This window comes from Meles meles, chromosome 8 (genome assembly GCF_922984935.1).
Source record: "Meles meles chromosome 8, mMelMel3.1 paternal haplotype, whole genome shotgun sequence".
NCBI lineage: Eukaryota > Metazoa > Chordata > Mammalia > Carnivora > Mustelidae > Meles > Meles meles.
The window spans coordinates 11,447,694-11,474,478 of record NC_060073.1 but is presented as its reverse complement, the minus strand read 5'-3'; the positions used below and the strand labels follow the sequence as shown (position 1 = coordinate 11,474,478).

General features: G+C 44.3%; 2 protein-coding genes across 2 annotated transcripts; both read left to right on the top strand.

The window, feature by feature from the left end:
• Nucleotides 1-671: 671 nt before the first annotated feature.
• Nucleotides 672-1,673, top strand: LOC123948558 (olfactory receptor 10V1-like). Its single transcript, XM_046015771.1, has one exon. It carries the CDS (start codon nucleotides 672-674, stop codon nucleotides 1,671-1,673), a length of 1,002 nt encoding a protein of 333 aa, XP_045871727.1.
• A 15,108-nt stretch (nucleotides 1,674-16,781) lies between these two features.
• On the top strand, nucleotides 16,782-17,720 carry LOC123948557 (olfactory receptor 10V1-like). Its single transcript, XM_046015770.1, has one exon. It carries the CDS (start codon nucleotides 16,782-16,784, stop codon nucleotides 17,718-17,720), a length of 939 nt encoding a protein of 312 aa, XP_045871726.1.
• The last annotated feature ends 9,065 nt before the right edge of the window (nucleotides 17,721-26,785 follow it).

The window sequence follows — 26,785 nt, the reverse complement described above, 5'->3', positions numbered from 1 at the left end:
TGCCTTCTAGGCTTGACCTGAGAATCATATGCTCTTTGTACAAATATGAAACTTTTAAATCTTTATTTATTTAGTTGAGAGAGAGCACATGCAGGGGGTGCAACAGAGGGAGAGGGAGAAGCAGGCCCCCCGCTGAGCAGGGAGCCCGACACAGGGCTCCATCCCAGGACCCCATGATCAAACCTGAGCTGAAGGCAGCCGCTTAACTGACTGAGCCACCCAGGTGCCCCAAATACATATTTTTAAGTTGCTGTTGTGGTCACTGGATAATCAGAGTGCTAAACAGACATGTGAATGATCGGGAGTGTTCATATATAGATCAAGGAAAGAATGGAAATAGGAAAACCAGAAACCCCATTGTGAACCTACTGGGTGCACTAGGCTTGGTACTTTCAGACACAGATCTCAATTAATTGTCACACCTCAGAGGTGGGTGTTCTGCTCTCCTCACATTTAGAAGGAGAGTGGTGAAGTCTGTAACTTCTCCAAGGTCACACAGCTAGTAGAGTAAGCCCAAGCCAGGCGAGATAACACGAACTAGCTTCCGAAGGAAGCCCTGAGGATAAGTACTCAGCGATTGCAGACAGTGTTTTTAACACGACTGGGCAGGTTCCAGGCTCAAGGACAAGGACAGTCACTTTTCCCATGAATTCTTTCCTCGTACCAGGTAAATGGAAGAGGAAAACCGGACAGGAGTGGTCTACTTCCACTTCCACCCTTTCTCAACAGACCCAGCAGTGGCTCGCCTCATATTTGTGGCCCTCTTGCTGTTGTTCTTAGGAAGTCTTGTTGGAAACATCACCATTGGGCTCACCATCTGGAGAGATCACTCCCTGCATACCCCGATGTACTTCTTCCTTTTTGTTCTGGCCATGCTGGAAATTGGCTACTCTACCAACATTGCTCCACTGACACTTGCTAGCGTCCTGTCCATGGGGCAGATGCTTATCTCTCTCCCTGCCTGTGGGACCCAGATGTTCTTCTTCGTCCTTCTTGGAGGGTCTGACTGTGTCTTGCTTGCTGTCATGGCCTACGACAGGTATGTGGCCATCTGTCACCCACTGCATTACAACCTCATCGTGAGTTGGCGGCTCTGTGGGCAGATGACTTTAGGTTCTTTGGGGCTGGGATTCCTGTTGTCACTGCCTTTGACCATTCTGAACTGCCGCCTTCCATTCTGTGGCCGGAATGAGATCTACCACTTCTTCTGTGACATGCCTGCAGTCATGCGCCTGGCCTGTGCAGACACCCGTGTGTATGAGGCTGCTGTCTATGCCATCGGTGTGGCCGCCGTGGCTGTCCCCTTCCTCCTTATCTGCCTCTCCTACGGCTGCATCGTGGCCACCCTCCTGAGGATGAATTCAGCTAAGGGAAAGCACCGGGCTTTCTCCACCTGTTCCTCCCACCTCATCGTGGTTCTCCTGCAGTATGGGAGCTGCACTCTTATCTACCTTCGCCCCAGCTCCAGCTACTCCCCAGAAGAGGGCCGGGCAGTGTCTGTTGTCTACACCTTTTTTTCACCGTTGCTAAACCCCTTGATCTACAGCATAAGGAATCAAGAGGTGACTGATGCAGTAAGGAGACTTTCGGCAAGAATGTGCTGGTTCAGGAAACCAGAAATATTCCTTGCTAGAAAAAATATTGCCCAAACCAGGAGTAGTGGCATGATCTGAAGGACAAGAAGCTCCAAAGCAAAAAGGAAGGAGTAGAGAGATAAGTGTCTCTCCATGACTATCTTAGTCTGTGAAATGCTTATCATTGCAAATTCCTCTGCTTTTTCATGGATTCCAGTGAGGAAGCCCTGGATTGGCCCTGCCTGCTTAGCCAGCCTCCTCTCTCACCGTACAGCTTAGAATAAGGACTGGACAGGAGTGTCAGTGAGGAAAAGGATGAGTGAATGGACACACAGACATGAGAGCAGTTCATATAATGGATGCTGTCCTGTTACCTGTTTTAAGAGCCTGCATCCCGGACAGTATGCAGAGCCAATGCGTTCACGTATCCAAACGTCTTTTGACCTTTCTCTTTAGCTGCTCTAGTCACACTGTCTGATCCCACTGTCTAGTCCCACTTTAAAGTCCCATAAACTTTATTATTTGTCTGGCCACCCCTTCAACAGTGATCTTTCTCTTTTCACTAAATCACACTTCTTTTTATGTAACTAAGTTTCTTTTCTTTTCTTTGTTAAAGATTTTATTTATTTATTTGACAGAGAGAGAGAGAACGAGAAAGGGGAGAGATTAGGGGGAGTGGGAGAGGGAGAGGGACACTGGGATCATGACCTGAGCTGAAGGCAGACACCTAACGACTGAGCCACCCAGGCACCCCTATAACTAAGTTTCATATGTTTTGGAATTGCCTTTATAATAAGCCTATAAGGCCTCTCGGAATAGATGAAATGGCTTAGTCTTTCTTCGTATTTTCTGGTAAGTGCTGCATACTTAGCCTTAAGGTCCAACCACAAACTTGAGTCCTAACCTTTCCTTTACGTAAAAGAGAGGATGGTGATATCTACAGGCTTCCTACCTCAAGGGGGTTGAATGGACAGACAAGTGAGAATACGGATGTGGGAAAATATAATAGGAAAGTACAGAAGAAGCCACGATCGTTATGTATGTATGTATGTATGTATGTATGTCCTCTGTCCCTTGCCCTTGAACGGCTTTTACTAAGTTGTTCAAGTCCTGCCTTCCTGCTGGTCCCATCAGCCCTTCCCAAAGCAGTTGAGTCAGTGGCTCCTCATCACAGCAGGTGGGTCCTGTGACTCTCACAGGCAAACCCCAAGCCATAGTGGGCAATGAGCTGGGCATTGGTGGCAGGAACCAGATGGAGGATTGAGAGTAGAGAAAGGTATTTCCAAGACATCTTCCTTGATAAGAGCAAAAGAAAAGAATCCCATTCTCTCGATATGTTACAAGTGCACTTGGTGATAAAAACCAGCCTCTTGCGTATCTGATTGTTTTACATGTGAGAAAGAAGGGGATATGGAATCCTGATGGTAAGAATTCCTGGGGCATCTAAATATTTTTAGTTGTGCTTGTATGGAGATTCAACAGATATTTTATTGATAACAATGGTGTTTTTAGAATTAATATATTACTTCTCTACTTTTATTCTGTTTCCAATATGCTTCCACAAAAGATGTGAAGCAGCTTAAAAATACCTTGGATACAAATGTTAAAAACACATAGGCAAGAAGATTGGGGTAAAGGAAAAATTTAGGTAGGATTATGGAGAATATAGTAGTAAAATTCTATGCAGAAATGCAAATCATGTGTTCTCTGCAGTTTCTACAGTGGTGACTTACAGGTATCTAAGATTTCTAGTAGCCAAGGAAAAGAATAAAATATAATTCAGTTGGAAAATTCAGAATTCATATGATAATTTATAGTAGAAATATGGAGAAACCTAACACTTTTTTTTTGTTAAATCTCAGAGGTAAAAGAATGTTCTCCCAAAATTATCCAAAGGAGAATATTCCATATTTAATAACCTTCCTGCAATTGTAATAATAACCCTAACTATCATTTATTGAGCACTGAATAATGTGCCAGACATTGTTTAGGCACACTTGATTCCTACAATATCTTGTAAGATATGTACCATTATTATCTGTATTTTACACATAAAGAACTGAGGCTCAGAGAGGTTAAGTAATTGTCCCAAGATCACACAGCTAGTAAGTGCTGTCACAGTCTTAACTCCAGAGTCTGTGACCTTAGCCACTGTAACATACAGTAAATATGAAATGCATTTTCTAGGGTTAATTCTCCATGTAAGCTGATAGTCTGATGTGTTCAAGTCACTTAAAGTAGTTCTGGAAGGGATGATTATGGTCAAAAAGAATGCATCTTTCAAATTTTCTAACTTGATTTTGGGGAATAAACCTAAACTATTAGAGCCTGATTGGCCAGCACGTCTTTCCACAAACACTATTTTACTCGACCAGGATCTGGTTAGGAATTGGAGAAGAGGAATTTCCGGGTTATTATTATTATCCAAGAGTTGGAATGCATATATTCTGCATTAATAATGAGCCAAGAAGTTTTTTGCTTAGTACAGAAGATTTGGACATGATTTGGTTTTCTTTTCTTTCATTACACATCCATCAGCATGCTCTAATTTCATAATGGTGTTCCAATGGAATTAGATTTGAACAGCACAAAATACTGTGATCATATTCTAATTTGATTTTATTTACTCATTGGTCTGAGCCTACTGGAAAGACTCCTAGTGGCATGTGCAAGGGAAGTGGCCTAGTAGGCGCTGAATGTTTGTGTCGCTTCAAAAATGTATATACTGAATCTAATCCCTGATGTGATGGCATTTGGTACTTTTTGGAGGTAATTAGTTCACGAGAGTGGAGCCCTCATGAACAGTATTAGCGCTCTTATAACGGAAATCCCACAAAAGCTCCCTAGCCCTCTCCACCATGTGAGGATACAACCAGAGTGTGGAAGAGGGCACTCACCCAACCATGTGGCACGCTGATGTCAGACTTCCTGCCTCCAGGATTGTGAGAAATACATTTCTGTTGTTTAGAAGCCACCCACTTTGTTCTAACAGCCAGAACTAACTAAGCTATGGTCCTACTGCCTAACTAGTTTATAGAAGGTAGTTATTTAAGAAAACATTCCCTTTTTTAACTAAAAATATCAGGCAGGCTGTAACTCAAGTTTAGGTGGGCCCCTGTGGATCCCCAGTCCTCTTCTTGTTGTTCACCAAACTGATGGAAGAGAGTGATTTAGGACATCAACCTTCATCCTTCTTCCTCTATTCCTTCCCTTTCCTTCCTTTCCCATCCTTTCCCCTCCCCTCCCCTCCTCTTCCTTCCCCTTTCCTCCCTTCCCCTCTCCCCTCCTCTCTTCTCCCCTTCCTTCCCACCCTCCTTACTTTTTTCCTTTCTCTTTCTTTCTTTCTTTCTCCTTCTCTCTCTCTCTCTTTCTCTCCTTCCTTCCACACCTAATTAACCTGATCAAGATAGTCTTCTGTGAACACTCTTAGGGAAATGTTGTGTAAATGACCAACAGCAGATATTTAGGGTAGTGGTACCAGCTAGATGGTGCCTCAGCTCTGAAAGAAATGAATCTGTTGTAACAGACACCAGGCTATAAAGTAAAACACATAAGCAAATTGGAAAAATGCAACCTGTTCATGTATGGATGTTACTGAACACAAATCCTTGTATGTATATTTTAAGATTTGATAGTTACTCAGGTAAGTTTGACCTAGAAACTAAAAACTTTAGGAAAGAATAGTAAAAGCCAAATGATTTTATGATTTGTTTGTAGTGAAATTCAGAGCTCACCAGTCCTGGTCTTTGCTCTTAGCAAGGAAAACGATCTTTGGGGCTATGCAGTGTTTGCTATAGTGTCTCTCTGGTTGCCCTTCCCAGAGAAGTGAGATATAGGTCAGGATGAAGGTCAAGGGCTTCTCTATCAACAGCAAGATTTACTGACTCTCCTCATCCCATAGAGACAATTTGCCAGCTATGCCTACTGTGGTTTGTGGTTGCCTGTGGGAGAACTGACTAAAGTTGGGATCAGTTGGACGCACTCAGTGAATCACTGGAGAATGTGGAGAGACCATGGGGGAAAGAGGTACACTGATCATAGACATCACTGGATGCCCCCCCCCCCCCCCCCCGGATGCACTCACTCTCTTTCCCAAAGTCCCTGGAGTCTGATTCTAGAAAGAGGATGACTCAAGATGACTCAAGGCTGGTGCCATTTGCTAAGAAGTCAGTGGATTTTTCTCCCTGTAGCTTCTTAAAAATGATATTTATTTAACACCTATAAGGCACAGGCACATTAAATTTGACAAAGAGAAAACCATTGTTAGGATTGCAGGAAAAAGTAAGAGAGGAGAAGAGGCAAGATAGTGGAGAAGTAGGAGAGCCTGTTTCAACCGGTCCCCTAAAGTGAGCTAAATATCTATTAGGACACTCTGAACACCCATGAAATCAGCCTGAGATATAAGATTATACACTTCTGGATCTCTACAGGGGCAGAAGACATCAGTGGGCAGGTAAAGTGGAGTGGGAACACTTGGACTGATAGCGGAGGATAAACAGAAGGGGGAGGGAGCCACCAGAAGCAACCCATTGGAAAGTAATACCCCAATACAAAAGTGCCCTGTGATTGGGGACCAGCATTAACTTGGAGTCTGGTTAAAAGCACTCAAAAAGAGTAAAAGACCTTAAGGGGCAACTGGTGGAATCGGGCGGTCATGGGTACAGGCCTAAGCCCATGGTCCCAGGACGGTCACCACCAGTGACCAACCATGCCAGAGAGACCCCAGTGGTGGCTCCAGCCCATGGTCCCTGAGTCCATGGCTTTCCACTACTTGCACCACCGCTGTGCCGGGTGTACTCCTGGCCGTGCCTGAGAGAGCCTGGTGTGGTCTCGGTTCTGGGTCCCTCAGCCCACACGCTTCTGACCTGCGCCTCCAATGGGGGTGAGTGCACCGGGTGTGGTCATGGATCCCAGACAGCAGTCCTGGCAATGGCAGTCACCAGGGTTTGGGCTCACCCAGTCCAATATTGCTCGCTATTTTAGTGGCACGGGGGTGCAGAGACAAGCGAGGACCTCGGGCGACTACTGGGATGGTGGCGGGGGGTGCACACCACCTGTGGGAGGTTGTGGTATACATATAGATATAAGCTTCAAGGTAATCTTTTTTCCCTATTCAATACTACCCCTATATATAAGCCAGTTTTAATTTCCCTAACAATTGTAAATATTTATGCTCCCAATATAGGAGCAGCCAACTACATAAGGCAACTGTTAATCAAAATGAAGAGTCATATTGATAAGAATACATTAATTGTAGGGGATCTTAGCACAACACTCTCAGTAATAAACAGATAATCTAAGCAGAAAATCAATAAAGAAAGAAGAGCTTTGAATGACACATTGGGCCAGATGGACCTCATAGATATATACAGAACATTCCACCATAAAACAACAGAATACTGATCCTTCTTGAGCGCACATGAAACTTTCTCCAGAATAGACCACTTATTGGGTCACAAATCAGGGCACAACTGATACCAAAAGATTAAGATTATTCCCTGACGGATTCCCTGGGGGAATTCTACCAAACATTCAAGAAGAAATAATACAGATGTCTAACAGACACATGAAAAAATATTCATTATCATTAGCCATCAGGGAAAGTCAAATCAAAACCGCATTGAGATACCAGCTTTACACCAGTTAGAATGACCAAAATCAACAAGACAAGAAACAACAAGTGTTGGAGAGGATGGGGAGAAAGGGGAACCCTTTTACACTGTCAGTGAGAATGCAGGTTGGTGCAGCCACTTTGGAGAACAGTGTGGGGATTCCTTAAGAAATTAAAAATAGAGCTTCCCTATGACTCTGCAATTGCACTACTGGATAGTTACCCCAAGGTTACAGACATAGTGAACAGAAGGGCCATCTGTACCCCAATGTTCATAGTAGCAATGCTCATAGTCGCCAAACTATGGAAAGAACCAAGATGCCCTTCAATGGACAAATGGATAAAGCAGATATGGTCCATATATACAATGGAGTACTATGCCTCCATCAGAAAGGTTGAATACCCAACTTTTATATCAACATGGATGGGACTGGAAGAAATTATGCTGAGTAAAATAAGTCAAACAGAGAGAGTCACTTATATGGTTTCACTTATTTGTAGAGCATAAAGAATAACTCAAGAGGACATTGGGTGAAGGAGAGGAGAAGTGAGTTGGGGGAAATCACAGGGGGAGACGAAGCATGAGAGACTGTGGACTGTGAGAAACAAACTGAGGGTTTTGGAGAGGAGGGGGGTTGGGAGGGCCTGGTGGTGGGTGTTAAGGGGGGGCATGTATTGCATGGAGCACTGGGTGTGGTGCATAAACAATGAATCTTGGAACACTGAAAAAATAAAATACAATTTTTATAAAATAAGAAAAATAGGCAAAAGAAATGGAAGGAGAGAGAGGAATGGAATTGAGAGAAATCGTGAACAAACTACTGCCACATTGCCTGCTGTGTCACTCAGAGACGTCTGTGGCTCTGGCTATAGTGGTAAGAAGTCTGGACTCCAAAGAAATGGAGTCCCAACTCAAGTATGGCAGCTACTCTGCTGCATTGCATTCTGGGGCTTTCCACAAGGCAATGAAACTCAGCCACCTGAGGGCCCCCCACCGCCCATCGGTATCTTGTGTGCTGCAGCTTGCCCCTTCTGCTCTAGACAACAGAACAGTTCTGTTGGCCCTTCTCTGAGTGGACACCTGACCACTTCTCCTTTCTGAAATGTGTTTCAGTTCAGTGTACATACCGTGAGACTTTAAAATGGCTGGTAGTTGTGTTTCAGGAATCGCTTTGCATTGGTCTTTCTAGATTGCTTTGACAGGCTCCTGCCAAGTTCTCTCTCTCTCTCACACACACATACCCACATCCCTGCAGGCCTTCATTTTGAACACGTTCACAGAGTCTTCAGAGATACTGGTTCTCGAAAGGAAAGTTTTAGGTGACACATAAATGAGCATTTAAACATTTGTTTGTATTTACTGAAAAATGAGAGATTACCAAGTAGAACCCATGTAATATACATTGATACGTAACAAAAAGTAAGTTGAATTTAAGTCAAGAAAAACACTAAGTAGTTCATACCAGTAACTCAGATAAAACATAAATCATGAAGACTATTCATTAATGCCTGAAGTTTGGGAAATGTTTTTCCTACATTTTATAAAAGCCTTAACCAGGATCACTATAAACTGTTATTGTAAAACAATTTAAGGGCACATGGGTGGCTCAGTTGGCTAAGTGACTGACTCTTGGTTTCAGCTCTCGTCATGATCTCAGGGTCGTGCAATATACCATACCAGGCAATGATATATCTCGTTGAATTAGCTGCTCCCATTGCACACATTATGTGGTAGGGATGGAATGACAAGTAATATAATAAACAAAATATATAGTGATAGATGCTACATGACAGAAAACAAAGATAGATGCTATATGACAAAAATATGACAAAGCCATCACAGAACATGAAGCAGGGAGTGATTTTTCCTTTTTTGGAGGAGGGAAAGGGTGTATATCAGAATATGGCTTCATTTAACACTTGGCTGAGTTCTGAAGGATTCCTAGAATTTGTCTAAGTGCCCAACATTAATCTCTACTTGGATAAATTAAAACTGTTTATCTTTTAAGCTCTCTCAAACTTGGAGTGTAAAAATTAAGCAATACTTAGACTATAGCTAAGTCTAGTAGCAATTAAACCAATTTAGAATATCAAGTCTCCAAACAATCCCTATTTGTGTTCAAACATTGACCTACAGGGGATGGTCAAGTTAAAAGTGAATTTAGCCTCTTGGGGCTTTATTGAACCAAAGCTGGCAGGGAATTCCCCAGAAATAAGACGAGAAGAACTGAGAGCTAAGAGAGAACCCAGAATTCTGTCTCTGCAAGATCCAAAGTCCCATGTTTTCCCCTTGGGAAGACACAATAGGGAAGGATTAACAGTGTCTAGATGTGTGCTCCCCTCAGTGCCCGGTGGTTTCTCAGCGTGTTGGTCTCCACGATTCCCAAGATCATTGAGAAGAGGATTCCACTGTGGGCTTCACTCAGCTTCAGGGAAGGATGTGTTTGCCAGGTTCTCCAGGCAGAAGGTAAGGAGAGCACAGGGAAGACCAGGCTGAGTGAGTTGTTGTGTGGTCTAGACCCTGGGGAATGGACCAATGAACCCTACCGACCTTGGGATTCCCTGATCCCCTGAGGGGCTTCCCCGGGTGGAATTACAAACGAGTTGGAATATTTGTGCTATCTCCTGGAGCAAATGAAGTGACATAGTTTATGCCAAATATTCTAACAATAAGCACATCTTCAAAACAGATAGCCCCCTGCTGAGGGTGAGAGAGTAAGTCTGCCTCTCTCTCAAAGTGTGACCAATTTCCTAGGTTAACCGAGAGCAGTGAGAAAGTGTTCTCCATCCTCCTTGTAGGAGGGGTACATGCTTCATCGGGACACCCAGAAAACATAGTATAATCTACTCAGTTTCTGAGTTACATGCTTAATGCCTCGTTGGTCATAGATGCTCAGTAAATACTTGTTGAACAAGTGAATGCAGAACAGTACTGTTAATTATATCCTATGAGGGAAGAAGGTAGAGGAGTATGCCAAGGTTCCTTCCTTCTCACCAAGGAAGAGGAAGGGATCTTTCTTTGAGTGTTTGCCAAGTGTTTGGAAGAAGTACTGGTACCACAAAAGAGACTCATCGAAGAAGATGCAACATTATTGAGGGTTTATATTTCCCAGGTAAGAAGAGAGTTAGAATTCCCTGATCCAATGTTCAAGGAGCAAGGGATTATGCATCAGCAAAGGCAGAAGAAAGCAGACAATGAAAGAGAACATTTAACTACCACCAAGATCACAGGATTGTCATTTTTATACCATTGAGAGGAACCCAGAGAAGGAGTAAACTTGGGAATGGAGAGTGGAGAGATTTCTCATTCACTTGTCAATATCTTGGATGAAGACACAAAAGGCAAGAATAATTTTTTATTCATATAATATATTTACTATGGTTTGAATACTCCTAAAAATAGAGTGCCTTGCAATAAAACCCTAGCTATAGTAAGATCAAAATTCACTTGTGCAGTATAAAGGCAAGAACGAAACAGAAACAGAGTTACTGGAGTTGAGGAATGATAAGCAGTTGAATATAAAACTTAGTTTTGGGCTTCCTTGCAGCTAAGGCAAAAATAGATTAATAGTCAAGTAGGACGACATATATGTGTTCATTAGAGAGAAATGTGTGTGCCTTGGCAAGGGCGTGGGGAATGTGTTGTGAATTCAGGTGAGTGTAAGGAATGAGAATTAGAATTCCTTATCTAAGGAATGTTGAACATCTCTCTGTAATCAGTGTGATTGTGTTCTGCAGTGGAATTTGCTGTCATTTTTAAGACATTCCACACAGAGAACCTTTCTTTAAAATTGGGTGTTATATGCAACTGATGATTCATTGAACACTACATCAAAAACTAATGATGTACTATATGGTGGCTAACCGAACGTGATAAAAAAACTTCTGGGGCGCCTGGGTGGCTCAGTGGGTTAAACCCTCTGCCTTTGGCCCAGGTCATGATTTCAGGGTCCTGGGATCGAGCCCCGCATTGGGCTCTCTGTCCAGTGGGCAGCCTGCTTCCTCCTCTCTCTGCCTACCTCTCTGCCTATTTGTGATCTCTGTCTGTCAAATAAATAAATAAATAAATCTTTAAAAAACACTTCTTTGAAAACATATTGATGTTCTGAAGAAAATTTTGAGGGATATTGGGGTTATTATGCTTGAGGGATGTGGCTTCCACATCTTATCTAATATAGCTATAACTGGGCATTAGACCAGTTACAGCTTTGAGAAACATGTTCATTAAATTCGTAGATGACAATGGGAGAGAAAGTGGTTGCTTGTTGGAGCAAAGAATTGCAACTTTCTGTAAGATCTTGATGGGCTAGCAGAATGAACTCCAAAGGGTTGGCTTTAAGAAGAAATGAGGATGGGGCTTCTGGATGGAGTTAGTTAAACTAACAGTTAGTTAACTGTTGAACATCTGACTCTTATCAGTTAGTTAGTTGAACATCTGACTCTGGGTTTTGGCTAGTGTTATGGTCTCCAGGGTCGTGAGATGGAGCCCTGAGTCAGGCTTCGTGCTAAGCACGGTGTCTACTGGAGATTGTCTTTCTCTGCTCACCACTCCTGCTCTCCCTCTCTCTCATTAGAGTAGATAAATAAGGTCTTAAAAAAAAAAAGACATGAGGATAAAGAAAAATAAAGAGGGGAAGGAAAGAAGGGAGGAAAAGGAAGGAAGGAACACAACAATAAACTTAGCCCAAGTCAAGAGTGTGATATGCCTGGGAATTAACAAACATAAAAATAAATATCTAGATTTAGCACCATCTTGGTCTGCCTCATTGGCAAGTGTGCAGATCCCATGGCCATATCTGGATGTTAATCCTGGGTCTGACAACGACTGGTTGTATAACTAAGGGTGTGTTATGTCTCTTCAGTTTCATTGCTTCTCAAATGAGAATTCTAAAAATCAATAACATTTTTATAACTAAAAAAAATAATAAACCCACATTTTTTTGGAAGAAAATTTGAAAAGTGGAGAAAGCATGAAGAAAACGTAATCCCTCATTTCTCCCAAAAACACTATGAAGAGTTTACTGTTGCCCTTTCTGCTGTCTATAGAACTGGTTGGTGCCATGCATGCAGTTTGCTTCTTTGTTTTCTTCATTTAATGTCATATTATAAACATCTTCTTACTTTATTAAACCTCTTAATTATAACAATTTTAAGGGAAATGTAATTATTTTGTCACATGGATATACTCTAAATGACTGAAATGTTACTTTCTATTAAGCATTTGTTTTGGTTCCTTATAAGAAATTATTAAGGCATACTATCCATATCTCTGTGCATTTGGCTCCATATTCTGGGCTATTTCCTTAGGGTAGATCCTCTAATGATGAGAGTACTGATTCGTGCATTTGACATCATTTTTGTTGTTGTTGTTGTTGTTGTGGAGGGTAGGGGCCAAAGGAGAGGGGAGAGAGAATCTTAAGCAGACTCCATGCCCAGCACAGCGCCCAGTGGAGGGGGAGACTTGATCTCACAAACCTGAGGTCATGACTTGAGCTAAAATCAAGAGTTAGTGCTTAACTGACTGAGCCACCCAGATGCCCCAATACATGTGACATCTTAATCATTTCTTGAAAACAGCTGATTTTCTTTGGGGCGCCTGGGTGGCTCAGTCAATTGAGCTGCCAGTTCTCGATTTTGGCTCAGGTCATGATCTCTGAGTCCTGGAATTGAGCCTCTTATCAGGCTCCGTGCTCAGTGAGGAGACTGCTTGAGGATTCTTTCTCTCCCTTTGCAGCACCACACCCCCACCCCCAATTCTCTCTCTCTAAAATAAATAAATAGATCTATTAAAAAAAAAAAAAAGAAAAAACAGCTGATTGTCTCTCCAGAAAGGATATGCTTAGTATCAGAGTGCTAAAATGAAGATTACTATTTCTACTTCAAAAGTACTCAGTATCAGTTGCTGGCATTGATGGGGCTCAGTAAATCCCCAGTGTTCATGTCAATATGGAATTACATTGTGCCTGACACTGTGCTAGCATCCTGGGCATTAGTGAAGAATGGGATCCAATCGCCCCTGCCCTCACGGAGCTTTGAGTCTATGGAGGGGACAGAAATACACAAGTGAACACAGAAGCAAACACATCATTCAGGAATGGTGAAATCCCTGATTATAGATAATAGTACTTTTCCTATAACTGTTTGCCCCCTTAGTGTTTAATTCATGGAGATCAAATATTTGGGGTAGAGGATGTACTGACCATCCTCACTCCTCAGAGAGAGAGAGAGGCAGGCAGGTATGTGCTCCTAATGTTGCTCCCAGAAAAGGTGCTGAAAATTTCAAGGAACAATACTTTCAGAAACTGATGGACTTTTCCCTACCATGATTCCAGCCATCTTCTAGCCCTCCCTCCCTACATAAGGCTGTGACAAACCGATGACCCAGTGGGGGCAGATGCATTTAGGAAGGAATTTACTTGCAAAGAATGCAGGGCATCAGACTTTGAAAAGACTGACCAATTAGATGCAAAAACCCAGCAAATATTCAAAGGATAAAGCCACAAATCAGCAAGAATACTAAGGTTGTATTATTCTGTTTATGGTGGAAAATAGCATTCTCACATGATCATCATTATTTTCAAAGGCCATGACACATCTTCAGACATCAGGATAGCAAAAATAGTAAAAACACATTCTTTTGGGCATCCTTAAACCAGTCAGGGTGATCTCGCTTTGGTTTAGTCCGGGGTACTATGTGGTCCCCTCCTCCTTCTTGCTGTGGTATCATGAATTGCTTAATCATTGGAAGAAAGGCAAAGTGCCAGTTTTTGTTTCTGCAAGAGATGTAGTATGGTGTGTGTGTGTGTGTGTGTGTGTGTGTGTGTGTGTGTGTGTGTGTTTTGGGGAGAGGGTAAATACCCTAGTGTTTTTTTTTTTAATTTTAAAAAATTTATCTATTTGACAGAGATCACAAGAAGGCAGAGCAGCAGGCGAAGAAAGAAGAAGCAGGCTCCCTGCTGGGCAGAGAGCCCGATGTGGGGCTCCATCCCAGAACCCTGGGATCATGACCTGAGCTGAAGACAGAGGCTTTAACCCACTGAGCCACCCAGGTGCCCTACCCTAGTGTTTTTTTTATGCTACTCTTCATTCTCCTGCCAGTACCTCTCATTGGCCAAATTCAATGAGAAACCACAAGGTGAGGGAGACTGGCTAATGCAGTCCTTAGTGACTAGCCTCCCGTGGGACAGAGCACGGTGGAGAGTGGATCAGAAAGCCGACCTAGAATAACCAACAAAATCTTCCTTTTGCAAATTATTAAGAGGAAGAGTGGTCTCTGGAAGGGACAGAAATGGAAAAGTAAAAAAAGATGGAAACGTGTCTAGAGAGGTAGGAAGAGAGTCTGGGTAGAGTAGCATTACAGAGGCTATCGGTGAGGAATTTCAAGGAGTAGGGACAGCTTCAAATGTAATGCTGATCAAGTCAAAAGTAGCTGTTGGATTCAATGATTTGGAAGTCATTGGTGACCTTCATTAGAGTTGTTTCGAGGAGTAAGATGGAAACTGGATTGCCTCTGCTAAAGAAGAAGTAGGGAATGGTCATAATGGGAAGGAGATAGGGAGGCATCAGAGGGTGATGTAAGATTGAGGGAATGTGTTATGGATACACTATAGGTCCTATCTTCTAGGTCCAGTGCTAGTGAGGGTGATGATGGGCTGCCTCCAAGTAGCTTTTGTTATTTCTTTCTGTGAAACTGGAGGCTGGGTCATCTACTATTAGTGAGGAAGGAGGTAGCAGAGGGAAGACTTGAAGAGACCAGGGAGGTTTGCACTAGTCTTGGTAGGGACCAGAAGGAGGAGCTCTTTAGAGGACTGGGGACAATGCTGGGGTTGGTAATGCGCCTTTGTTGTGGCCCCTTCAGCAGGATTTTGTAATCTATAGCCCTGTTCAGCCTAGAATAAGTATGTTGGATATTACAGAAGACAATTGGGTTGACAAAAAGTCAAGGAGTCAAGGATAATGGCAATATTGGCAAAAGACTAATGGAAGAAATAAACCACAGGTCTTGGTTGGGTGGGAAGGGAGTAAAGCCCAAGGAGGCCTATTTGGAGGAACCGGAAGCATCAAGGTGGTCTTGAAGAGGTGGAAGAAATGAAATATTAATGATTATTGCTAACAGTCATGGAGAGCTTACTAGGGGCCAGACACGTTTACTTCTCAAAACAATCTTAAGAGTTTTGTCCTATTGTTATATCTATAGATAGAGAAATTGAAGCAGAAAGCATCAACGAGTTGCTCTAGGTCATACTCTTGGTCAGTGGCAGATCAGGGATTAGAACCTAGATGGTCTAATCCCAGAGTAGGTTCTAATCCCAGAGGCTGTGCTCTTGAGAACCAGGGGAGGAATTAGGGAGCAGAGAGATTTGTGGTCTGGGTATGGTATTCTATGACTTAAGATCTCAGTGTGATGCAAACAGATACTTACACACCTACGATCATGACAGCATTTTTCACAAGAGACAAGAGGTGGAAGCAAACCAAGTGTCCATGAACAGATGAATGGATCAACAAAATGTGGTATATACACACAATGGAATACTATTGGGCCATAAAACATAAAGGAAATTTGATATGTGCTAGCACATGGATGGACTTGAAAACATTATGGTTAGTGAAATAAACCAGACACAGAAGGACAAATATTGTATGATTCCACTTGTGTGAAGGTACCTAGAATAGGCAAACTCAAAGACAGAGAGAGAGAAATTGGGATAGAGGTAACTAGAGGCTGGGAGGAGAACATATGGTGAGTTATTGTTTAGTGGGTACACAGTCTTTGTCGCGGATGATAAAAAAGTTTTGGTTATGGGTAGAGGTGATGTTACACAACATTGTGAATGTATTTAATGCCCTTGAATTGTACACTTACATACAGCTAAATTTATGAACATTATGCAATGTATATTCTTTTTTTTTTTTTAAAGATTTTATTTATTTATTTGGCAGAGAGAGATCACAAGTTGGCAGAGAGGCAGGCAGAGAGAGAGAGAGAGAGGGAAGCAGGCTCCCTGCTGAGCAGAGAGCCCGATGCGGGACTCGATCCCAGGACCCTGAGATCATGACCTGAGCCGAAGGCAGCGGCTCAACCCACTGAGCCACCTAGGCACCCTGCAATGTATATTCTAATACAATAAAAAAGAAAAGGATTTCTGAGGTGAACTACTTCTGGGTGATTACAACAAAAAGTCTGATTTGGAAACGAGTTGCAGAATTTATTTATTTATTTATTTATTCATTTAAAAATTTTATTTATTTGAGAAAGAGAGTGAGAATGCACAAGTGGGAGGGGCAGAGGGAGAGGGAGAGAGAATCTCAAGCAGACTGCACTGAGCATGAAGTCTGACATAGACCCCCTCTCGGGACCATGAGATCCCGACCTGAGCTGAAACCAAGAGTCAGATGCTTAACCGACTGTGAGCACCACTCAGGTGCCCCAATTGTGGAGTTTAGCCTGGAGAAAAAGACGGTTGGGGTTGGGGAGCTCAAGAAAGGGAGAAGCCAAGAGTTGAATGGGTCACCCAGCAGGAGCTCTGTGTCCTGACATTAATCTATCGTCAGGGGCAGCAGGTTACCATCAACAGGCCCAACCCATTGAATATATGGAGAGTGCAAATCAAACTGGGATGATTCACTTCCACTTCCGCCCCTTCTCCAAACTGCCTGAGGTGCAGATGCTGATTTTCGTGGCCTTCCTGATCATGTACCTGGTCAGCCTCAGCGGCAACGTCTCCATTTCTCTCATCATCTGGATTAACCGTTCTCTGCACACCCCCATGTACTTTTTCCTGGCCAACTTGGCAGTTCTGGAGATCTTCTACTCTTCCACCATTGCCCCTCTGACTCTGGCCAGTGTCCTGTCCATGGAGAGAGCCCTCATCTCCCTGCCTGGCTGTGGCACCCAGATGTTCTTCTTCATCTTCCTGGGCAGCACTGACTGCATCTTACTAGCTGTCATGGCCTATGACAGGTTTGTGGCCATCTGTCACCCTTTGCACTACACCCTCATGATGAGCTGGCGCTTGTGTGTCCAGCTGGCTCTGGGGTCTCTGGTGCTGGGTTTCATCTTGGCCATGCAGCTGACTGTGCTCATCTTCCAACTCCCCTTCTGCAGCAGCAAAGAAATCAGCCTATTCTACTGTGATGTCCTCCCTGTCATGAGACTGGCCTGTGCAGATACCTGGGTCCATGAGGTCACGCTGTTTGTGGTCAGTGTCACTGTCCTCACCATCCCTTTCCTGCTTATCACTCTCTCCTACATCTTCATCGTGGCCGCCATCCTGAAGATCCGCTCGGCAGAGGGGAGGCACAAGGCCTTCTCCACCTGCTCCTCTCACCTGACTGTGGTCCTGCTCCAGTACGGATGTGGGAGCCTCATCTACCTTTGCCCCAGCTCCAGCTACTCTCCAGAGAGGGGCCAGGTAGTGTCTGTGGTTTACACATTCATCACCCCTGTGCTGAACCCCTTGATCTACAGCATGAGAAACAGAGAGCTTAAGGATGCTTTGAAGAGAACAATGATCAGGTTCCTGTTGTCCTAAATACAGTGAACACTCTGGATGTCCTTCTCCAACATTGCTGGGAAGAAACAAATGAGTGTTCTTTCTGGAAGAAGAGGAGGTGGGAGCTAAGAGGTCACTGGATTTGTACTGTTACTTCTTCCTGGTTATTTTTGAAAAGTCATTTTTCATTTCTCAGACTTGGATTCTTCATCTCTAAAATGGGGATGAAAATGCCCACCAGACTTACACCTGGGGGTAGCTGTGAAGACCCAAAGTGAAAATATTTTGTGACTTTTAAAGGGAGATGACAACCATGGATGTGGTCATTGCTTATCCTCATCGTTACGTGTAGAGTCTAGGTCTAGTTCTCAGGTTCTTAGCAGGGTCATATGTACATGCAAGCAGGGGCAGAACCAAGAACGAGATGCACATCAAACCGAGACCATCGCAACCACTCTGCTGGTTCCTGTGGTGCAAATGCTGGGCTCCTACCTTCTCAAATTCTCTTTCATCCTAAATTCTTCTTCCTGGGAAAAGTGATGGGGGAAGAGCTGGAGTTTAAAAGTTGTAGTTCTTTTTTCTTACCTTTATATCCAGAGCTAATCTGTGTCCATTTTAGTATCTGACTCTGTATTAGTTATTAGTCTGAGTCTAACTCACTCTCCTGTGCCCACCGGGTATCCTCCCCTCATGTTCCTTCTGTCTCAGATACACACATACACACACACACACACACACACACACACACACACACACACACATTCACAAGTCTCACATTTTTCTCTGTCCCTAGATGCTATGGTCTGAATATTTGTGTCCGCCCAACTCAGGTTCATCTGTTGACATCCGAATCCCCAGTGGGATGATATCAGGAGGTGGGGTCTTTGGGAGGTAATTAGGTCATGAGGATGGACACCTCATGAATGGGATTAGTGCCTTCATAAAAGAGACCCCACAGAGCTCGCTGGCCCCTTCCACCATGTGAGGGTACAAGAAGTCTGGAAGAGGTTCCTCACCCAACCCTGACCTCAGACTTCCAGCTTCCAAAACTGTGAGAAATACATTTCTGTTGTTTCCAAAGCCACCCCAACTATGGTACTTTGTAATGGCAGCCCAGTTGGACGAAGACATGAAGTGCACATAATTGGGAGGATTGCTTTTTTAATTGAGCCTCTCTGGGTCAGGGAGGGGTAATGTTGGTTCAAATCTGGATTCAGGTTGAGGAAAGCTCATTCTGTGTCGATAAACACTGGCTGGACACAATGTAGGGAAAGGACTGTAGTGTGGCTGTGAGCGGGAGCGTAACTATTGTAGGATGATCCCTGTTTCAGGGTAATGGCATCGGAACATCAGAACATAGATAGTTTACTGCCTTTTTGTAGGGTGGGGGAAGTTCATTTATTCCTCTGCCCATTGATTAGTGAGTCATTTATTGGGGTACTGGGCTGGCTCAATCGGTGGAGTGTGCACCTTTTGAGCTTAGGGTTGTGAGTTAAGTCCCATGTTGGGTGTGGAGCTCACTTAAAAAAATAAAAATAAAAAAAATTATGAGTGATTCATTCATCCAACAACATTTAAGAAGACAGTAAACAAGTACTTATTGAACTCTGCTATGTACTATGTACCCACCTGGGGTAGTTGGGGCAAGATGTAGAGAGGTAAGAGGCAGCTCCTGCCTTGTAGGAAGTTAAGTCTGGTAGTGTTGAAGAACACCGACCATGATAGCCCAAGGGCAAGTGATAGAATGCAGTGAGCTTCTGATGAGGGACAGAGAAAGGAATAAAGGCAAGTGTGTCTGGGGAGGTGGCCTTGGAACTGACCATGCAGGTGTCCAGGTCTCTCTGTGTGCAAAGAGGAGCAGGATGGGCATTTCTTTCTTTCTTCTTTCTTTCAAAAAGATTTTATTTATTTATCTGAGAGAGAGAGAAAGCGAGAGAGTGCATGTGTGGGGGGTGTGGAGGTCGGTGGGGGGGTTGGTGGGGCAGGGACAAGCAGACTCAGCTGAGCCTGACTCGGGGCTCAATCTCATGACCTTAGCGGACCGAGCCTCCAGGCACCCAGGAAGGGCATTCCTGAAGGGGGGATTGTAAAGGCAGAAGACTGAGCTCTTTGTACCTCTGTTTCCTTATCTGAAAAAGTATAAAATGCTTGCTACATTTTTTTCTTTTGTTTTGTTTTGTTTCTGAAAATGTATCACAGGCTTAGAAGGCAGAAACCATGACCAGGATTTGTGTTACATGGAACTGAAATGTTCCCATCTTCCTTTGAAAGACAAGAAGCGGGGGGCACCTGGGTGGCTCAGTTGGTTAAGCATCTGCCTTCAGCTGGGGTCTTTTTTTTTTTTTAATATTTTATTTATTTATTTGACAGACAGAGATTTCAAGTAGGCAGAGAGGCAGGCAGAGAGAAAGAGAGGAGGAAGCAGGCTCCCTGCTGAGCAGAGAGCCCGATGCGGGGCTCGATCCCAGGACCCTGGGATCATGACCTGAGCTGAAGGCAGAGGCTTTAACCCACTGAGCCACCCAGGCGCCCCTCAGTTGGGGTCTTGATTCTGGGGTCCTGGGATCTAGTCCCACGTCAGGCTCCCTGCTCAGTGGGGAATCAGCTTCTCCCTCTGCCTGCTGCTCCCCCTGTTTGTGCTCTCTCTCTCCCTCCATCAATGAATAAATAAAACCTAAAAAAAAAAAAAAAGGAAAAACAAAAAGACAAGAACTGGAAAGGATCTTTTTTGGCTCACTTATGGATACTTTGGGCCCCTCCCGTATTCTAGTGCAATATTTCATTAGGTCGGTGTTTACTGCAGAACACGAGTCTTGTTGAATAATTTGTGTTTGGGAGAAATAAACTTTCTGTGGTCAAACAGGTGTGAAGAGCGCTGTGCTGATCAAACCCCAACCAGTGGTCTCCTACAGGTTCACTCAGTGCCTGTAATGTGCAAATATGTGCAAATATAGATTGGGGGTGCATTTCTCTTATGTTTTCTGAACTCTGTCCCCACTAAACTCTTCTATTCCTTACCCTGTTGAACCTCCTGAGGCTAACTGACCACTCAGAGGGTGGTTTCACTAGTGACTGAAATAGTCCAGGCACTTCTCAATTCCTCATGCTCCTTGAGAAAAACAAGTGTAGTTATCGTGGCTTTGCAGGCTTTGCACAAGGGAATTAATGATTGCCCATTTATCATCACAAAAACCCAGGAGACAGACCCTATTGTTTTCTCTGCTTACAGATAAGGAAACTGTGACACAGGGAGTTTCAGTAGCGTGTTCAAGGTTGCACAGCCAGGACAGGCAGAATGTGGGATTCTGGTGTGGATGGTGTGTGGTTTCAAAGCCCCAGGAACAAAGCTACAATCTCTCTCAGCAAGCTCTCCCTGTACTATGGAAGCCTGGGGGGACCCCTTCATTTTTCTATACTTAATTTCATAATAAATGGGGGAAGTAATATCTACTCTATTTCCTCAACTTATTGTGACATCTTTGGGGGGCACGGAAAAACTGTAAAAACACAATAAAAGATTCAGCATGGTTGGCTTAATATCCCAATGGAGGGGAGCCTGCGGCGGCACAGCTCGTGGAGCACACAACTCTTGATCCCAGGGTTGTGAGTTCAAGCCCCACACCGGGCTTAAAAACACAACATCCAAATGGAGAAATACATGACATGGCTTATTTTTTCGGTTACAAACATTTTAAAGCCATAGTGATTCACTTGCCTTCCCCCTTTGCTCCACTGTGTTTATCTGTTCTCCTGATAGGCATTTTGAAGGTGTTGCAAGAAGCAAGAAGAAGTTGTCTTCTGCAACTCAAAGTAACCATAAGCTCCTCTGGGTGAGGCTTCTTTTCTAGGCTCTTCAGGGGAGCACTTGGTGCTTTTAGGCTCTAGGAATTGAGGAGTTTATATAAACAAAACGAGAAATGCATAAGGTTCAAATTATAGTGTCAAGTTGAAGGCACAGGTGTATGGCATGTGGAGTTTTGTGCTGGGAAAACATCTGAACAACATGATATAAGACCTCTTTCTTTGTAAGGGGCGCCTGGGTGGTTTAGTCGGTTAAACATCCAACTCGATCTCAGCTCAGGTCTTGATCTCAGGGTTGTGAGTTCAAGTCCTGTAATGGGCTCCATGCAGGGCCTTTGGTCTACTGAAAAAAAAAATCAGTTGACCACTGATATATGGATTTATGTCTAAGGTCATGAACTCAAGCCCCATGTTGGGCTCCTACTTAAAAAAAAAAAAAAAAAAAGACATGTTTGTAAATATTTTAAACTCATCTCCAAAACATGTGGCATTGCAATTGCATTTAGTTTGAAGGAAGGATCTTCTTTCTTCCTCAGGGAGAAGACAAGAGGATCCCCAGGGAATGCATGAGTGTGTGTGTGTGTGTGTGTGTGTGTGTGTGTGTGTGTAAGTAGCCAACCATTCTTTCATTTATTCTCTAAATATTTGCATTCCACTTACTTCGTAGTAGCCCTGGAAGGTTAATAATATTGGTTTGTTGCTCTTAAGCAGTTCGTGGTCTAGCCAGGGAGACGGAGGGGTAAGCAGCTAGATACAAGACAACCCAGGGTGGGCTTTCAAAAGAGGTCTGAACAAGTGCTACTGGGAGCAGGCAGGCAATGGGGGCCAAGGGGCTGCCTGAGCGAACAGAAGGGTTCCGGGCTTTTTGTTTTTGTTTTTTTTTTAATGTAGTGTTCAATGATTCATTATTTGCATATAAGACCCAGTGCTCATTACAGCACGTGCCCTCCTTAATATCCATCACTCGGCTACCTCCTCTCCCCTCTGAAACCCTCAGATTGTTTCCCAGATTCCATAGTCTCTCATGGTTCTTCATCTTCCCCTCTGATTCCCCCCCCCCCCCAATGTCTGGAGGGTTTAGGTCTTAAAGGAGCAGCAGGGATATGCCAGATGTGAAGTGGAAAAAGGGCAGAGGTAGGTGGGAAATCCTGGGCACATCTGGCTCAGAGAAGAGGTGGGCGTTAGATGAGGCTGACAATGTGTGTGTCGTGGGGTGACAGTGCTTGGGGCTGGGGCCAGAGGGGGCAAGGGCCTGAATGCCATTCTAAGAGTATGGACTCCCTCTTCTTTGTAATGAGAAGCCACTGAGGAGTTCCAGTCAGAAGAGAGACGTAATGGAGCGTATCTTGGGAAGACTCATTTATTAAATGTGGTAAATGTTAATGGAGTGCCTAGTATATTTTTGGCCCTACGCCTGGGTTTGGGTCCATGTTGGTGAAGAGGAGAGATGAAGCTGCTGTCCTCACAGAGTTTACAGAAGGCATGTGAGGCAGACCAGTGGTGTGTGGGGCAGACCACGTAACTTGCAGTGAGGTATGGGCTATGACGAAGTCCAGGGTGTCACATGGGCATGTCTGGGGGACACTCAAGTTCATCCTGGAGGGTGCAATCTTTACTCCGAGACCTGGAGAATGTATCAGCGTTGTCCAGGATGGACATGGGGGAGAAGCAAGCTGTAGGAAGGTGAAGAGTGTAACTCTGGCATTAATTTGGGATTTGACCTCTGTATTGGGTAGCTAAGAGATGGCACCTGGCTTTCATTCTCCTGTGTAATCCTCTTCACTTCAAGTGTGGGCTGTAGCCCACGAGTCACTGCTAGTGAACAGAATACAGCAAATGTGATGTCACAGCTGGCATCAGGTTACAAATACACCTTGGCTTTCTTTTCCCTTTTTTTTTTTAAAGATTTTATTTATTTATTTGACAGAGAGAGAGAGATCACAAGTAGGCAGAGAGGCAGGCAGAGAGGCAGGCAGAGAGGCAGGCAGAGAGAGAGGAGGAAGCAGGCTCCCTGCGGAGCAGAGAGCCCGGTGCGGGGCTCGATCCCAGGACCCTGAGATCATGACCCGAGCCAAAGGCAGCGGCTTAATCCACTGAGCCACCCAGGCGCCCCTCCTTTTCCCTTTCTTGTTCACCTTCCTGCTCTGATGGAAACCAGCTGCCGTGTTGTAAGCTGCTCTAGGGAGAGGCCTACGTGGCCAGGAAGGAGATGGGAGGAAGCCTCCAGCTAATAGTTCTTGAGGAATGGAATCCTGGCCACGCAGAGTGACCTTGGAAGCAGACCGTCCCAAGTTAAGTCAAGAGATGAGACTGTTGCCCCAGGCGACACTGCTCTCTGAGGTCTGTGAGACTGTGACACAGAGGCACACAGCTCAGCTGCATGGAGATTCCCAAATCACAGAAGCCAGAGGATGATAAAGGTTTGTTGCTTCCAGCTGGTGGGTTCAAGGGAAATTTGTTATGCAGCAGTATGTAACCAATACAAATGCTAAGGGAGTTGAAAACCATGGGTCAGTAAGTTTATTCTCCAACCTTCCCGTGGTGGGGAAGAGCTGGGGAACAGAAAGGACCTTCCCCTTAAGTTCTCTAGTTCCCCTTACCTCTACTCACCACTGTACCTCGAGGTGCAGCAGCCAGAAAGTGGTCTCGCCTGTTCTGCAGCAGCCTCTCGAGGTTCAGATGGGGTAAGGTTCAGTCCTTTTCTCCAATGGGAAAAGAAGTAGACTCAGAGGGAGGAGAGAGAAGTGGAGCGCCCAAATGCCATGATCCTCTCTTTGGTTTGTTTATGAAAGTGAAATTAAGTGTTGGCTGAATTATACAGAGCCAAAACGTACACTTACTTGACCTGCATGAGGTTTGTTTAATGGGGAAACAGCCGCACCCAGACAAAGTGGGTGGGAAACCAAGTTCCACTGTGGGGCAGAAAAATAAAAATACTTCAGAGAGAAAGGGCTCCTAGAGAGCTTGGAACCTTAAGTCCCTGTCCACCTACCTGGAGACCCTAGTCTACTTGGGCTCAATATCAGAGTCTTTTTCACCAGCCCCTGGGCTCCTCTTGCCCAGGTCCCATATCCCAGTGAACTTGACTTTTTCCAGTTCCTTGTACACAACTAGCAGGTGGAATCCATACTTCTGCCTGGCGGGGAAGAGCACATATTAATATACTAAAAGAAAATGAACAAAACAGGGTTCATGACTAACGAGACTTTTAAAGGGGCGCCTGGGTGGCTCAGTGGGTTAAGCCGCTGCCTTCGGCTCAGGTCATGATCTCGGGGTCCTGGGATCGAGCCCCGCGTCGGGCTCTCTGCTCTGCAGGGAGCCTGCTTCCTCCTCTCTCTCTGCCTGCCTCTCTGCCTGCCTGTGATCTCTCTCTCTGTGTGTCAAATAAATAAATAAAATCTTTAAAAAAAAAAAAAAAAAAAAAAAGAAGACCTGAAGTCTGTAACTACCTTCAAATAGAAAAACATAATAAAAGATGTCTGCTGATGCGGCCCATCTTGGGTTCCTGGACTCCAACTGCACTGAAGAGAGCTCTTAAAAAAAAAAAAAAAAGATTTTATTTATTTATTTGACGGAGAGGCACAGCGAGAGAGAGCACAAGCAGAGTGAGAGAGGGAGGTCTCTTGGGATCTGGGTCCTGGGATCAGGACCTGAACCAAGTCCAACAACCGAGCTACCCAGGTGCCACTTAAGAGAGCTCTTTACAGTATTTTTTAATATTTACAAAGTTTTAAGGTAAGTCATAGAGTCATATCTGTTATGGCCCCACAGGCTAACCAAGAGTTTATTCTATTTTTTCTCCATAGAAACATCTTGTAGAAAATAAAATGTCTTTTTGGTTTCCTAGTTTTATTGAGATATAATTAACATATGACATGGTATTAGTTTGTTTTTTAAGATTTTATTTATTTATTTGACAGAGAGAGAGAAAGAGAGAGCACAAGTAAGCAGAGCAGCAGGCAGAGAGAGAGGGAGAAGCAGTTTCTCTGCTGAGCAGGGAGCCCGATGCGGGGCTCGATCCCAGGACCCTGAGACCATGACCTGAGCTGAAGGCAGAGGCTTAACCCACTGAGCCACCCAGGCACCCCAAGACATGGCATTAGTTTAAGGTGTACAGCATAATGATGCGATACACACACACACACACACACACACACACACACACACACACACTGCAAAATAAATTTAGTTAATATCTGTCACCTCACATAGTTAAAACTTTTTTTCCCTGTAATGAGAACTTTTTTTTAAAAAAGATTTAATGGGGGCGCCTGGGTGGCTCAGTGGATTAGGCCGCTGCCTTCGGCTCGGGTTATGATCTCAGGGTCCTGGGATCGAGCCCCGCATCGGGCTCTCTGCTCTGCGGGGAGCCTGCTTCCTCCTCTCTCTGCCTGCCTCTCTGCCTACTTGTGATCTCTCTCTCTGTCAAATAAATAAAAAAAAAAAAATCTTTAAATAAAAAAAAAAATAGCAGTCCTCTCCTTAGGAAAAAAAAAATAAATAAATAAAAAAGATTTTATGTATTTGTTTGCCAGAGGGAGAGCACAAGCAGGGTGGTGGTGGTGGGGGGCAGAAGCAGAGAGAGAAGCAGAATCCCCTCTGATCAGGGAGCCCAATCCCAGGACCCTGAGCCGAAGGCAGACGCTTGACTGAGCCACCAGGGGTCCCAAGAACATTTAAGATTTACTGTTGAGACCCCTGGTAGCTCAGTGGGTTAAGCATCTGCCTTCGGCTCAGGTCATGATCCCAGGACTGGGATTGAGCCCTGCATAGGCTCTGCTCCGCGGGAGCCTGCCCACCCCCCCCCACCCCCCGCCTACTTGTGATCTCTGTCAAATAAATAAATAACATCTTTAAAAAAAAGATCTACTGTCTTGTCGACTTTGAAATGCACAATACATTCTTAACTCTAGTCGCCATACCGTACGTCCCATCCCCTGGACTTAGAACTGGCCGTTTGTACCTTTGACCTCCTCCTTCCATTTTGCAGCCCCACCTCTGGCAACCACCGATCTGGTCTATGCCTCTGAGTTCGAGGAATCCAAATTTCTGATTATCCCATAAATATATTTTGATAAGGTTACGGAATCTTCTGAAATAAGAGATGCATGAATGAAAACAAAGACAATAGGACGTTCTTGATCTTGAAAAGGTTCGGAACCACTAGTTTTGACAGGCCCCTATGTCACAAATGAGAATGCAGGTTGTGTGATGTGAAGGGACAGCTGTCGTGTGGCAGAAAGTCTGCCTAGAACCCTGGCCTCCTGGCTCTGTGTCAGCAATCCTTCTACAACGCCATAGCA

Excerpts from the sequence above, each read along its gene's own strand:
- LOC123948558 (XM_046015771.1), top strand. The coding sequence starts at position 672 with ATGGAAGAGGAAAACCGGACAGGAGTGGTCTACTTCCACTTCCACCCT.
- LOC123948557 (XM_046015770.1), top strand. The coding sequence starts at position 16,782 with ATGGAGAGTGCAAATCAAACTGGGATGATTCACTTCCACTTCCGCCCC.